This window comes from Nilaparvata lugens, chromosome 8 (genome assembly GCF_014356525.2).
Source record: "Nilaparvata lugens isolate BPH chromosome 8, ASM1435652v1, whole genome shotgun sequence".
Classification (NCBI taxonomy): domain Eukaryota; kingdom Metazoa; phylum Arthropoda; class Insecta; order Hemiptera; family Delphacidae; genus Nilaparvata; species Nilaparvata lugens.
Genome location: NC_052511.1, coordinates 30,056,487 through 30,073,624, shown reverse-complemented (window position 1 = coordinate 30,073,624; position 17,138 = coordinate 30,056,487). Strand labels below are relative to the sequence as shown.

General features: G+C 35.0%; 1 protein-coding gene across 1 annotated transcript in view; it reads right to left on the bottom strand.

The window, feature by feature from the left end:
- Positions 1-17,138, bottom strand: part of LOC111058566 — a gene marked incomplete in the record, with an annotated part of 67,430 nt that overhangs the window by 16,042 nt on the left and 34,250 nt on the right. The window contains 1 exon segment of the mRNA XM_039434471.1: positions 10,643-10,850. Within this exon segment, the coding sequence (XP_039290405.1) occupies positions 10,643-10,850 (208 nt within the window).

Genomic DNA, 17,138 nt, shown 5'->3' with positions numbered 1-17,138 from the left:
AAAGCTTTGTAACGCGATGCGGCAACACTCCCCTTCATCTATTGCTGGCAATGTTCCAAGTAGTGTACTGGTCAGCAGGTATATTGATTTGTGTATGTCACAGAGATGTTTCCATCACAAGAAAATGAAACAAAGTTACACGCATCCAATTGTGTGCAGGATGTCTGTCTGTATCCACACTACAAACTGTGGAGGGAGAAATGGGTTTCTCCTCTTCATGTTGAAAGTAATTTATCTCGAACTTTAGATTCGCTTGAAGGCTTTGGTAACTACATATAATAATAATAATAATAATAATAATAATAATAATAATAATAATAATAATAATAATAAATATAAATCCTCTCAATAAATATATATAAACATCAATTGATACAATAAATGACAGAAATAACTTTGGGAACAATTTCGCTTTACATGACATAATATGTTTAACAGTTCTACATGCTTTTGATCTGGTTGGCACTGGTAGTCTACAGAACATCTTTTCCGCTTTCATTACCTCACAATTCCTTCGGCTTGGTTTTAGTTAACCTAACTCCTGCAATTTTTCATATTTAAAGGTAATTATCTTACTTTATTTCAATTATTCTACCTTGTGGCCTTTTTTAGTTGATGAATAGGAAGAAAACAGATAATTTAAAACTGTCCCTCGATTTGTTGCACTTTTCTATCAGCTTGGGCAGATTAAATACGAATATGGCGACAGGAGGCGAAGATCCAATATCAAATTTATTTAGGTAGGTCAGTATTTGGCTGATAATATTTTTTTTATTTCCTTTCCTATCATATTTGTTCCAAATTCGATGATATTATGGCTTGCAGAATTTTTGTAGTCATCTGGTTTCTACTTGTGTTAGTTGCTGCGGTAGATATTGATGTAGGTGGTTTGGCTACCGGTTATCGATGGGTGAGGCTGTCCTACTAATAATTTATCTTCATGAATTTAAAGCCCTGAAATCTTATATATCTTTTCAAACACTTCCTTGCTCCTTTAATAATAATTTCTTTTAATCTGTCCAATACTTGCCTTTCCCACTCATCCTGCAGTTTTAATTCATCTTTCCTCTCATTTTTATTCAATATTCTCGATTCCATTTCATTATAGATCATTATGCTCACAACAATAAACATTTTTATAATACCAATTATCAATAGTAAATTCTTCCAATAACAGCATTACAATCCTTTTCATCCCATCCACATCACAGTCTTTTATTAATATCACAGCCATAATAGACATAACACTATAGTATGTCTTAAGTGGTTTTTAATAATCACAGATCTCTTTGCTCTACCAATATTCTTCTGGGGTTCCACAGGGATCAAACCTTGGTCCCTTGTTGTTCATCCTTCTCATAAATGATCTGCCTGACCATATTAAAGAATCTAGTATTTTGCTTTTTGCAGAAGATGTAAAACTTTCCAGACCTATTTCTAGTCTGGAGGATTGCTCTCTCTTGCAGTGGGATCTGAATGCAATTCATGACTGGTGTTTGAGAAATAGATTGGAAATGAATATATATCAAAAACAAAATACATGATACTCACACGTCAGAAAAATCCTTTTCATTACAATTACAATATTAATAATGCAATCCTCGATTGTGTTATCCGTATAAAGGACCTGGGCGTCATAATGGACCCTACTCTTGAGTTTAAGGAATACCTAGCACATGTTATGAATGGTGCTAATAGGTAACTGGGGTTTTTATTTCGAAATTGTAGGCCTTTTACAGCATGTGACGTTGTTTTGAAATTGTACTATGCTACAGTGAGGAGCAAACTTGAATAATATGTTGCTTTAGTTTGGGCTCTATTTGACAGCAGCGCCATTCTTGATTTAGAAAAAAATTCAGAATAAATTTTTAAGGTAGGTATCTTTATTTTAAATAGTTCAAAGCATTCTGTCCGATAGCTTTTTCAACAGACAATGTAAGGTTTATATTTAATGTACAAAGATTGGGAGAAAGGAACAAAGGAGATCTGTCGGTTCCCTCTTGCTATTAAATAATATCCTAAACAATAAAGTATTCATGCCAGAATTTATAAGTATGTTGTTGCAACTTCATGTCCCATTTAATAGACCAAGACCAAATATTCTGTTTCACATGAGAACGACTCATCATTGCAATTCTTACATATATAGAACTTTACGTTTGTACAATAGAATAAGCCACTGCATTGATCCCTTTGCTGACCATTTCCAAACCTTTAGAAATCCTGTGAACTAGCATATCGCTCTATAGCTGACTCATGATTGATAAATAATTATACTAAACTCCCTCTTTTTTTTTCTCTCTTCTAAAGCCCTATTTTTCCTCTATTCTCTATTTTATTCTTTATTTTATTTTTCATATTATTTTTATTTCATTTTTCTTCATTTTCTATTATCATTGATTTATTCCATTTTTTCATTTCGCCTCTTCTTATTACTTTCCTTGCCCTATCACCATAGGTAAGGAAAGTATTGCTTTCCGAAAAAAATTAAGGTACCCCGATTTCTAAATCTCTATACGTTTCAAGGTCCCCTGAGTCCAAAAAAGTGGTTTTTGGGTATTGGTCTGTGTGTGTGTGTGTGTGTGTGTGTGTGTGTGTGTGTGTGTGTGTGTGTGTGTGTGTGTGTGTGTGTGTGTGTGTGTATGAGTGTATGTGCGTCTGTGTACACGATATCTCATCTCCCAATCAACGGAATGACTTGAAATTTGGAACTTAAGGTCCTTACACTATAAGGATCCGACACGAACAATTTCGATTAAATGCGATTCAAGATGGCGGCTAAAATGGTGAAAATGTTGTCAAAAACAGGGTTTCTCGCGATTTTCTCGAAAACGGCTCCAACGATTTTGATTAACGTTATACCTAGAATAGTCATCAATAAGCTCTATCAACTGCCACAAGTCCCATATCTGTAAAAATTTCAGGAGCTCCGCCCCATCTATGCAAAGTTTGATTTCAGATTTCCAATTATCAGGCTTCAGATACAATTTAAACAAACATTTTTGAGTGGAAAAGATTAAGCATGAGAATCTCTACAATTAATTTTCAGTAACATTTTCACCCAAAATAAGCTCGAAATTCGAGAAAATTTGATTATCCAATTATTGTAAACTGTTGATTCTAATAAATGATTCACTATGAAGAGATAGCAGACCTCGTGTGTCTCCAGCGTTATTGCCCTGTCACCAGCTGGTTCAAATCTTTGAATAGTAGACTTGAGATGCGCGGGAACACTAGCGTCAGGTGATCAATTTTCATATAGGTGATCAATTTTCATATAACGGCAAGGAAAGTTGTGTGAGTGTGCCACACCAGATTTTCTTATTAGTATTCAAAAACTGTGTTTACAATTTTATTCTATTTTTCATTCTTATTTTGCATCAAATATTATATATCTAAACTAGTTGATGTCAATAAGGCTCTTCATGGATCTATTCTGTGGGCTTTTGTCTGTAAATGAATAAATAAATAAACACAGAATATCAAAACATTTATCATCTCTTTCAAAACATAACCTTTCAACATATAACAACAAGCAGGTACTTTTTCTATCCTTAAATCACTCTTTAATTTCTCCAATTTTATAAAGCATATTCCATAATTTAATACTTCAATAGGGTACTTCACTTCATCATACTTCAGACAACCATAATCACTAGTGAATGTATCATTTATTTCTGACTTATTCCTTTTATTTGTCCTGTTTTTCTGGTTATGATGATGCATGGGTTCTTCAAATTTTATATGCCACGGATAATTGCTGTCAGTCCCTTGTCCTCCATCCTGGTGTCTGCTGCTCTCCAATTCCTGGTGTTGGTCGTCCAGTGTCCTCCTCCATCACTTGAACCGTGTGTGGGGATGGTAACGGCGCGCACGGTTCCTCCCTTGTCGCTTCCGTCTCTGGGCCTTGTGATGCATGCTCCTGTGATCCGGTAGTCCCTCCTGGTCCTCCGTGGGGTCCTTGGCCTGCTGCAGTGGGGGGGGGTGTGGCGTTCAGGCACGGTACCTCATATGTGTGCTCTATATCAAGCAAATCTCTAACTGCATCCTGGTATTCCTTGGTAGTTGGTTGCTCTCCCCGGCGGCTGCTTGTGTTTTCTGTTGGTGGATGGATAGATGCACTGTGGTTAAGGCTATGTAGATGGGTTGGATTTGGGCTTGGGTAGTCAACAATTATTTTTGGTAGTATAGTAGTCATCGGTGGTGTATTACTGCTCATTATGGGTAGCTGCTTGTGGTGTACTTCCTGTGATTGGGTTGCATCAGGAATTGATGGTGCTTTCTGGATGAGTCATCCTGTTTTTCTTGTAGTTGCTGTAGTTTGGTTGTCTGTTCTCTACTATAATTTGTACTTATTGAATTTTGTGTTGTTATTTCTGGTGGTATATTTTTGGGAGGGAATAATATACTTAATATGGGTTGCTGTTATCAAGGTGGTTTAAGTGCACGGTGGGCTTCAGTGTTTGGTGGCGGGTTGTTATGATAGTTGGTCTGTTCTCTTTGTTGATTAAATCCTATTGCATGTTCTACAGTATAATTTGTGCTTTCTTGTTGTGGTGGTGGGTTATAATTTCCATTATAATTACTATTGGTGTATCTGGTATTTGCATTCAAATGGTCTCAGCCATCATAATAATTTCTTTGAGTGTAAGGGTCACATTTTGTCCCTTACTAGGATTTTACGTTTTGATGGATATATATTTTTTCTCCTCTCCTTTTGTACATAGTTTTGAGACGAGTTGAATAAAGGTTCATTTATTGAAAAGTGGCTTATTCACTACCTGCCTGACAAGTGTTCCTAGTAGATGGTTCAGGATAAGATGGGAGCCGTGAGCGATAAGGGGTGATTGTTGCCAGTTGGTTTTTCGGTTTGTCATGAAGGATCATGTACTTTTCTATTTTGGGAAATGACTCCATTTTGTCGACCACGTGGAAGGGTTCAAAGTCCATAATCTGGTTTACTATAAAAGGGCTCGACCCGGACAGCTCTTTCTCTTTCTGTTTTGAACTGTGTGACCAGTACAACGAGACTCTGGAAACCAGGTAAGTGGCTAGTATAAGAGTGCTGTTTTAGGATTCTTGATTCTATTAGAACCCTTGCTTTATTTGTTTGTTATAATCTTGTATTTATAGGTTATTACGTTTGTTTTTTTTTGTATTTTTTTTGAAGTTTACTAGTTATTGAAGCCCATAAGTAGAGGGTGGTTGAATTACATCATATTTTTTTTTTTTGTTCAGCTTATAATTGAATTTATACATTCAATTATTGCAAACTTTTCCGTATTAGCATTGCCAGTTTAAAAAGGCACATTGTTTGATTCAAATAATCACTCCAGTTTCCTGGCTCTGCTAGGAATTGTGGTTTATTTCAAGTTTCACTTATTGGGTGAATATTGATTCCTGATTTATTTCAACGTTTCACTTATTGAGTGAATATTGAGTTGCGGTTTATTTCAAGTTTCACTTATTGGATGAATATTGATTCCTGATTTATTTCAACGTTTCATTTATTACGTGATTACTGAATTGTAATTTATTTTAACATTTCACTTATTACGTGATTACTGAATTGTGATTTATTTCAACATTTCACTTTTTATGTGAATATTGAATTGTGATTTAGTTCGTCGTTTTATTTATCAGAGTCATAGTCAGCTTTATTCCAGTTTGATGTTTTGTTTATAAAGTGAAACACCGTTTGTTAAGTGAATATTTGATTGCGTGTTTCATTCTTTTCAATTTGATAAATTGCCGGTATTAGTGAAACATCGTTTAAGTGGGTTTCATTTTGAGTTATAGAATGGGTCCCCATTTATAGTTTGGCAAACCCATTTGGTCCTACTAACTGTGTTTACAGTTTGATTAATTGCCAATATCTGAGTATTAATTGTATTCTCTTATTTGTAGCTTAACAACATTTTCGTTTCTACACAGGATTTGTGAGATTTATTCATTTATTTGAGATCTTAAGTAGTTTTGTGAACAACTGACTTGATCTGAGTTTTGTTTGAATTCATTGATATTGGATTGAAGCTTTCTTGTACTTATAGTTACAGTTTGCAAAAATATTATTTAATACCTTGCTTTGATTGTTATTATTGGGCTTTAAACCCATTTTTGAAACAGTTTGTTTGTACTTAGACACTTGCCACTGAATTGTACTTTCACCTCCCCTCCTTCTCTTGTTTCATTGTAGTCTAATATACCCCTCCCATTCGAATTCATCCTCGCCTTGCACCACCACTTCCCTCTCGTTTCAGTTGTGGACGAATAGACCGCTCCCATTCGAGGCCTCCTTTTCCTCTCGTTTCGGTTGTGGACGAATAGACCACTCCCACTCGAGGTCTCCCTTTCCTCTCGTTTCGGTTGTGGACGAATAGACCGCTCCTGCTCAAGGTCTCCTCTTCCCCTCCCTTTTCGGCTGTGGGCGAATAGACCGCTCCCATTCAAGGTCTCCTTTTCCTCTTGTTTTGGTTGTGGACGAATAGACCGCTCCCGATCAAGGCTTCCTTCTCCTCTCGTTCCGGTTGTGGACGAATAGACCACTCCTGCTCGAGGTTTCCTTTCCCTCTCGTTTCGGTTGAGGACGAATTGACTGCTCCTACTCGAGGCTTCCTTTTCCTCTCGTTTCGGTTGTGGACGAATAGACTGCTCCCACTCGAGGTTTTCTTTTCCTCTCCTTTCGGTTGTGGACGAATAGACCGCTCCCATTCAAGGCTTCCTTTTCCTCTCGTTTCAGTTGTGGACGAATAGACCGCTCCCACTCGAGGTTTCCTTTCCGTCTCGTTTTGGTTGTGGACAAATAGACCGCTCCCATTTGAGGTCTCCTTTACCTCTCATTTCGGTTGTGGAGGAATAGACTGCTCCCATTCGAGGCTTCATTTTCCTCTCGTTTCGGTTGTGGACGAATAGACCGCTCCCATTCAAGGCTTCCTTTTCCTCTCGTTTTGGTTGTGGATGAATAGACCGCTCCCACTTGTGGCTTCCTTCTTACATCAGTGCAAATACACTGTTACCAACACAGACCTAAATTGGTCCATTTATAATTACTTCTTATTATTCAGTTCAAGTCAGTGGTATTTATTGGTTAGAGTTGAGTCCCATTCTTGAATAGCATATTGTCATTATCTTAGTCTGCTTGTTGTGGTTGGAAAGCTGCTCCCAATTCCTTCTTCACTGATTCCCCCGAATAAGATCCCCTTTCACAAAACAGCCACATTTCTGTGGCCAGAATTTGACAATGATGAGCACTTTGACCAAGAACTAGTTTTGTTCCTTTGGTCCCCGAATGAGAGCTGAGTCAACTCCATTCACACATATACTGACACATATTACTCACCAGATCAATTAGTTCCATAGACCCCTGGAGTGTATCCCAACACTCTGAACTATCCGGCACGTGGTTAAAACAGGTTGTCCTGTCACAAGCTGTGCTAACCAATCAACCAGGAATAATCAAATTACACAAGGGAAATTCCACCCTTACATGATTTGCTGGTTGTCAATAATGGTTTGCCGAATGGTTCTGGAAATTTCCATTATTTTTATTATTTCTCTGATTACGTTCGTCACGATGCTCAAAATGAGGTGTCATTCTGGGGCAGTCATATGGCAGTGATTCATAGAATTGGTCGGCATACCGTTTAGCATTATATACTAAATTTGAGTGTATGACTGGTCTGAACGGTGGTTTTATACTGCCATCACAGATTGTATACTGTATAAGTGATTTATCAGATGTTTCTAACCGGTTATTGGCTGTGTAGCAAGTTCAATTCTGACTCGGAAATGTGTTTTTTTCAAGATCATGTTTGCCAGGGCGGAATCGTTCATGGGTTCTTCCAACTGAGAGTTTTTAAACTGAAGTGAGGTAACAAAAGTAGTATATGTGTCATCTGTCCTAGGATTAAATTCACATGATATGATATTGGCTAGTGTATCCAATTGTCTATTCTTATTCCGATATTGTTCTAGGAAAGCTGCAATGAATTCGTCCAACGTCCTGAATTCGTGATGATGGATCTGGAAGAACAACAGATGTTCACCGCCCAACAAACTAGTCAATCGGAGTCACCACATTTTCCAAGAGGTAGGTGTTGAGGTTTGAACTGGTTTTATTTGATCGATAAACAGTTTAGGCTGCAGGTGGCAATCTGTATTGTCAAACCGACCTAATCCATTTAGTATGCCTGTTGAATTGATGGTATTATTTGAATGGATTATTGGATCTCTTTGTGGAGACTGATGCATTTGATTTTCTAATTCTATTATTTTATCCTGAGTAACTTGCCATTGATTATTGCTTGAATTTCAATTGATCTCTACTTCTTGATTCAATTTTGTTAGAGCTGAGTGTTGTTCTTGAATAGCTGCCTCTAATGATTTGCAAGACTCTCCGCTCTGATTAATATCGGTTTTTAATTGATTTATCTGCAAGTGCATACTGTTTTGTTTACTATTAATTGATTCAATGATACTAGTGTTTTTGTTTATAGTGGAAGTTATGTTCAGAGTGTTAATTGCTACTTGCTCTTGAATATCTTTTTGAAAATCAGCTTCATTTCTGGTTTCTAATTCTTGCATCTGAGTATCTCTTCATATGGTTAAGTTGTCTATTTGTTCATTCAGTTTGCATGTAACTGTATCTACCCTTGCCTCTAATTTTTTGTTAGTACCGGCTTGTGCACCTAACTTCAAATCTAAAGTAGTCTCAAGCTCTTCCCTATAATTTTCTACTTTGTTGTATATTGCATCTACTTTCAGTTTTGCCGCCTGTATAACTCCTTTCATATCCATATTCATCCTTACTGACGTATCCTTCAATGATTCCTGCACTTCCTTCATTTCTGCCTTCATATCCTTCGTTACTCTGGCCATTGCTCTTCTCAAAATGGTAGAAAATGAATTGAGAACCCAATGAAAGAAGAAAGTGAAAAGATTGGTGAAGTGAGTGAATAATATGGTAACAGTGATAAAAGTTTTCAAAACATGGATAAATACACAAACGAACAGGTACACCTCACGACTAAATTAATTGCTATGGAATTTAGAGCTTATTCTATCTTAGTTTCTCCCTGGATCTACTACTTGCCCAATATGTCTGTATTTGAAACTATACAGACTTCTTTTAAATACAATGTTATATAAAACAATCGAATGCCAAAATCAAATTTAATTATTGCTGATTGTAGCCAATATTATTTTTAAAGTGGCTTATACTTGACTTAACTTGTGAATGAAATGATAAAATTCAGCAATTAGGGCCCATAAAATATCCCAAAATATTATTCCAAATAATAAAAATAACAAGGTAATTACATTTTTGCACATGAAAAACACCTATTTGAAATATATTCTTTGCTTGCAGTCACAAATAGCTATCCATTGCCCATCATTCATTCATGACAAATCACAATCCATATTGACTTGTTCTCCAACTATCAGCGATAATTATACAGCCCTGATTTATACTCAATAATGCGATTTTATGAGCTCTGTTCTCATGACCAGCCCCACTGTTGAATGCGACATGTTTATGTGACATTATTTTTTATATAACGTGTGCCCTGCTTGGCCGCAGTCGGTAGAGCAAAGATTTTTGAATAAATTTAATATTTTTGTGACTTATGAGAGAAAAATACCAATTTCTTACCAGCTCTCCTAGGAGATCAAACAGTTCTCGGCTTTCGCTGGCTGCAAACGTCGGCCGCTTTAACAGTTCACAGCTTTTGTGACTGATTTGGTGTATTCCACAAATATAGATGCTGTGGAGATAGACAGGGGCTCTGATTATCGTACTAGACAATGCGGTACCGCCACTAATGCCACCCGCCACCATTGGCCAAAGTGGTCAGCAATGAAAAATGATACCAAGCGGAATCAAAGGTGATACTCTATCAAAATACCTTATAAGTTCTTAATCTATATTGCTGCAACTTAATACTATGACCTTCAAGTTTCTTCAAATCAGATGCGATGGTTCTGAATAGTTTGAGAAAATCTTGAGAACGTAATATTTCCAAAAATTTAATAATCAAAGCTTTATATCGCCGATTTATCCAACTTATTTGGTGAAGAATATAGTTGGTTGATAGTTTAAATGATATATCAACACTGGTAATAAAATAGACTATAACAAGATTGGTCATGCATGAAGATAGGATCATAAATAAAGGGTTAACCATTCAAGACATAAAAATATATAATTACATGAAAATATCAACAAGAAACAATAGAAAATAAAGTCAAGAATTAAAGATAGGTATATAGAAGATTCTGTGTAGAACTTTAACACATGCTTTCTTCCTGCTCAGTAAACAATTCTCAAATTTTCATACATGGAATTAAATACATAATAAAGGAATCAATGTCCAAGCTAGGCTAGTCACATTATTGAGATGCAACGTGACGTGACACGACCTAATCTGAGTCTGCAAGATGAGTTAATATCATATTATAATTTTCGCATTGAGACAAAGCTAGCACGTTAGAACATTATAATATCATCATAAAAATGTTATCAACTCATCCAGCAGATTTGGGTCACATCATGTCATATCGTGTCACGTCTCAATTTATGCGTGTAGCCATAAGCTCAAATTGATAAAAGATTAATAATAGGAGATTATTTAAAACAACTCGCCATATGCTGTAACTTCTTCCCATTTGCTGAATGGTCTATAAGTTACTATTGATATTTTCACTGTACTCTTGCCATTTTGTTGATTATTTGAGATAATTTTCTTCTTCTCAACCTGTATTCTCCCATCATCCACGTACTCAACAAATGCCACTTGAATGAATCCTGTATTATCATACACTTCTTCCACGCGGTGAAAAAGAGTAATAGCCTGCAAAGATAGTACAAACTGAATAAAAAAGGTCAAGGATGAGAGTAGAATTAATTTGTGATCTACTTTGAAATAAATGAGAGTTGGTTTGGGGGTTGAAATTTGGTTTTATTTGGCGGTAGAGTTGAAACCAGAAGTATCACTATCACACTATATTGATCACTTTCCAAAAACTGTCAATTTTCCTAAAATATTCTCAAACTTCTGCATATGAAAGCAATCTTGAAGAGTAATTTTGAAGAGGTGAGCTATATTTCAGACATATGCTTTCATTTACTTGTTGCTCACTGATTTACATTTGGAATTGAAATGATTTACAGAGTCTACCACAAAAGGTAGAACAACCAATGACCATAGATTCTACATGGAATCCGCAACAGAAAATGTCTAGTAAAATCTTCTTATGATCGTCCATAGTTTTCAAGATCTATTCATCTTTCAATATTTTTGAGATACGTTAATAACTAGAAAACTATCAGTCGAAATCGAATTCTTAAGATAGCCTATGGTTAGAGGGGAAGGAATTCCTAATAAAATTCATATGATTTGTTCCTTTGTATGTCGTTTTCGAGCTTTTTATAAGCGCTCAAAGTTGAAAAAGTAAATTCGTCAAGCTTTGAACTTTTTATAAGCATTCAAATTGTTTGGAATTTGGTTTTAAACTCGACGAATGTACTTTTTCAACTTTGAGCGCTTATAGGAAGCTCAAAAACTACGACATATAAAGGAACAAAATCATATGCATCTAATTGGGAATGTCTTCCTCTCCAACCATATCCTTAGAATTCGATTTCAACTGATGATAAAATTTTCCATTTATTAACGTTTTTGAAAATATCTCGAAAACTAAGGACGATATAAGATGATTTTACTGGACATGTATATTTATTGCCTAGGAATACTATTATCAAATGTGCTTCTTCTGTTCTCAATGCGATCCACCTCGAAAGATCTCGATGATAGAGAATTTAATTTGTTCATCTCTTCCATAAATCACCAGTTATTGAGTGAGGAGTAGGAGAGGAGATGAATTTATTGAGTTCTTCGACTTGTTCAAACTAACCTGATTAATTCCAAAACTATCCTTTCTTAATTTAGTAAGAAATAGTGATAAACTCTTAATTTAAGTTAATGCACACGTGAAAGGATGGTTCTTTCACAGTGGTCCATAATTTGGAACCTAATCACAATTTGGAGACTTACTGGTCGGCAACCTGAAAAATATTGGTCAAGCCATATAAATTGAGAATTAGCCAGACACCTGTGGCAAATTTAGTCACATACGGATAGCATTCGCTTGAAATGTGGTCAGAGGGTTGGTAACAAGCATGGCATGTTAATGTAAGAGAAAAAACGTTTAAGAAAATACAAAAATATTTATTATGTCATACGAGCATGGACAAAATGTGTAAAATAAATAAAAATATTAAGGAAATGTGGTATATCCTACTCAGTGCATGAATACATTTGTAAATTTAGAATAAGCCAATCAAAATACAGTAACTGACCGGTGGTAAAAGCGAGTTAATTCTTATATACTTCATTTATTATATAAATGATAAGAATTTGTAAACTAGACAGTACCCAGTTTATGTAACAGATAAAAAATGAATACCGGTATTGAAAAATTATAATTTTTTCTCTTTATGCAATAACCTAGGAGATTAGCACGGACTATATTGGATCATGTTATTGTGTAGTTGTGAGGCTAGGACCAGCTCCAATCAGAGTTGAATATTCAAATGATATGCAAATTCAAAAATACAGAAGTATGGTCATGGAAAGAATAGGGGTGGATCTGAGCCCACTTGCTTGTCAGAGGTCACCGGGAACAGCCACTTATTTATAGAGCACAAGATCCCTTTTCAAATATTTGTATGTTTTTGAAAAATCTAAGTTTGAATTAAAAAATTGATTTCATAAGACTCAGTGAGTAAGACATGAGTCTCTAATTCAGATATTCCCATTGGAGAAGACGACAGCAGCCCACCAGAAAGGCCTAGGACATCGAAAAGAATCCGGATCGCCATCATAATTTGTGAAAAATTGACACGTTAGTTCAATTGAAAAGTTATTAAGGGGGTCCTCAGTGCTTCGAATAATTTACAATTGAATGAAGCTAGCTCGACAAAGGGTTATTTAAATATTCAAATTGATATCAAAACTTGCATGAGTCATTGTACATGAAAGGAAGTTCATTAAGAACAATCTTTGAGATTTACAAGTTCAAATATGCACAGAGGGAAAATATATTAATATTTGATTCATTATAATTTTATGCTCACTCATTATATCTTTCTATCAGTGAATTATAAGGATTTTAAAGAAACTCATGTTCATAAGATAAATTGTTTTATCTGATTTCCACCGGAGGCCGAACCCCAGCACTGAGAAATACATATTAATATATGCTGAGATTTATAATTTATATTTAATTATTTATATTGATTTGGAAAGAAGGTTCATAAAGTTCTATTCAACAAGCAATAGCAAGTTGATAATTGACCAAACAATTTGAAAGAATATATCTGCTGATTTAAGTAGCACATGGTAATTTTTCGTGCTAAAAAGCGAAGTCAATCATTAGTGAGCTATCTGTGATATTTTTCAATATATATTTGTTCTTCTGTTATTTTTATGCTTGTTGCTCTATATTTTATTCGCTCATGATATTTTGTTAATTATATTGTATATTTATTTGAATGGTGTACCCTTCATTTATTATCCTATCTCCATGCATGACCAATGTTGTTATAGTCTATTTTATTACCAGTATTGATATATTATTAAGATTACCAACCAACTATATTCTCCACCGAATAAGTTGGATAAATCAGCGATATACAGCATTGATTATCAAATCTTTGGAAATAATTCGTTCTCAAGATTTATATAAATCATCCAGTACATACACATCTGATTTGAAGAATCTCAAAGGCCATATAGTATTAAGTTGCAGCAACATAAATTAATAGAATTTATCAAGTTTTCAGATAGAGTATCGCCTTTGATTCCACCCAGTATCATTTTTCATTGCTGACCACTTTGGCGAATGGTGGTGAGTGGCATTGGTGGCAGTACCGCATCGTCTAGTAAAATAATCAGAGCCCTTATATCCATCTATCTCTACTGCATCTATATTTGTGGAGTACAACAAATCAGTCACAAGAACTGTGAACTGTTAAAGCGGCCGACGTTGCAGCCAGCAAAAGCAGAGAACTGTTTGAGCTCCTGGGAGAGCTGTTAAGAAATTGGTACTATTTTTTCCCCAGGAATCACAAAGAGTGTTATACATTTTCCAAATCTCTGCTCTACCGACTGTGGCCGAGCAGGGCACATGTTATAGAGAGAATAATGTTACATGAACATTGCGCCCAACATGGATGGCCATGGATGCACCATAAACATGTTGCATCCAACAGTGGGGCTGATGATGAGAACAGAGCTCATAAAATCACATTAGTGAGTATAAATCAGGGCTGTATATCGCTGATAGTTATAGACAAGTCAATACAGATTGGGATTTGTCATGAATGGACGATAGGCAGTGAGATCTTGTTTGTGACCGCAAGTAAAGTAAAAGATTATTTTGGGAAGTAATATATAGCTTTATGCAAAGAAGAATTATTTAAATAATTTTATTATTCTTGAAACTAGATTCTAGAATATTTTATGGGCCTGAATTGCTGAATTTTATCAATTAATTGATCAGTTGAATATAAGCCGGTTTAATAATAATATAGGCTACAATCAGCAATAAGCTAGTCAGAAGTTGAAATTTGATCTCTTTTAGTATGATATTATTTGTAAAAGAAGGCAGTATAGTTATAAATACAGGCATACAGAGCAAATTGACAGATCTAGATAGGACATAAGACAAAATAAGCTTTAAATAGATATAAATTGCTGGTCCAGGGACAACATGTGCCAGACTCCTCCACCTAACCTAACCTGACTTAAAAAAAAATTTCAACCCAACCTAACCTATTCCAACAAACCTAACCTCACCTAACCTAAGGTCAAGGTCAAAGGTCAAGGTCTAGGTCAAGGTCAAATTAAAACAGGTCAAGGTCAAGATCTAGGTCAAGGTCAAGGTCAAAGTCAAGGTCAAAGTCAAGGTCAGGGCAGGGTCAGGGTCATGGTCAGGGTCGAGGTCAAATTATCAAAAACTTAGAAGAAAAAAAAATCTTAGAAAAAAATTAAAAATAAAACTTGGAAAAAAAACAGAAGAAAAATTAATAATGAAAAATCAAAGATAAAAGAAAATGTATAATGAAAATTCAAAAATAAATAAAAATAAATCAGAAGGTCTCCCACCCACTCTGGAGTGCAATCTCAATCTCTTTTATCTCATGTTGAGACCGACTGTCTTTTTAATATCAACTTACATTTTCTCTTTTGTGTTACCAAGCAGATAGTCAGCAAGCTTAGATTATCTTTTCAAGCAATATTAGTTATTTAGAATTTGTTTTTTTTGAAATCAATTTTACTTATGACATTATTCAAACATATTGATGGTTAACCAACTGTAGTTTCAGAAAATTTTCTTAATTATCAAATATTCATATTCAAATTCTATTCATTCAAATTAATAATTACTTATTCAATTTATTCACTGTTCAAATTATTCAAATCATGTTTAATAGTCATTTATTTCAATACCCAACTTTGATACAAATCTTCTTATCATCCAATTGTTTATCAATTCTTATTTGTCCAAGTTTGTTCTTTCATGAACTATTATTTGTCAAATTGTTTTAGTGCACATTCAACTGAAATAACTCATGCACTTTTGTAATGTTAGCATAAGCGCTCTATAAAAAGTTAGCGCAATAAATAACGTGTGCCTAATTCAAATCTTTTCATTAGTATACTAAGTTCCTTACATCATATTGAAGAGGTCAAGGTTTACATCAATAAACAATACACTTTCAATCTCAATCTTCTATCTTTCTTTCACAAACTTACATCACATTATTCACCAGAGGTGTAATTTTCATAGTGTAAACATTGTGTGAATACTGACAGTGTCTTGATCTAGAACGTCTAGTTAGGTTAGGACACTTGTTTTATTTTTCTCTATTTCAAACACAATACAGTCCACTCAATTTTTCGGTTGGATTTACGACCCAACTGAGTCAGAATTCACATATATATTATACTAAAATCCACCATGACAGACGAATATGATGCCAACTACAGTTGGATTAGATTTGAAAAAGAGTTCTTCTCCTCTACATCTGATGAAAGCCATTTTCAGTAAGTTGCACTCTATTTCCTTCAATAATCAACTTTTTCAACATACATAAACAAACTCACTTGTAACCTTTACAAACAAACTTAGGCTACCTACAATATATTCAAGAATTACTGGAGCAGTTTTAAGATTTGATGTCAGGCCCTATTAATAACCCCAATAGAACAGTAGGCCTAATTGCAATTTTTAGTTTGTATAATTTTAGTTTATCATTTTCAAACACTAACAGGTGATTAACCTGTTAGGCGCAGCCGGCCTCAGAGGCAAACCAATAATATAATTTCCCTCTTCACTTCATACAGGCGGCCGAGCGCCCCACCACTCCATTTTTTCGTCTAAATCTATCAACCTCACAACATGCCAGCCTCAGTCAGTCGCCAACTTTTGCATAGTTCGTGTTATTTCAACATGGCTTCACAGGCCACATGCGCCTGATTATGTCATAAACACAAGATGCTGGCCAATGTTTATTTTTATGCCTACCTGAATGTTGAATGTTGTGCATCAATGCACAAGTGATCTCGATTGGAAATCAACTTGAACCTCAGAAAAGGAGAATATATCTAAAAACTTTGTCTCATCAGCTTGTTATGGGACAATTAGCCCGACGAAGTCCCAATACAAGTGGAATGCCAATTCAATTGCAAACTTGCTTGAAAAGGTTTTTGCCCAATGAACTTGAAACATTAAATGATTAACAATACCTCCCAAAAGAAGAAAGTGTGGAGTATGTGTGACTGAAACAGGATTCAGGAGAATGACAAATTAGAAAAAATGACAGATTAGGATGACAAATTAGGCCACTGTGCCAAACCTGTTTGACTGCAGCTAATTTGGGAGCCTCAACATCACAGTGTCTAATTATTGAAGATCAGTTCCAATAATTTCAACAAATAGCCTAAATTTCTAAAAAAATATAATTGTTTCTTTTACAATTGATAATTTTCATTTTTAAGTTTAACCATACTAGTAGAGTTCAAAAAATCAATTTTTTGTAATATGTTTGGTATAATTACTTAGAATAGATCCCA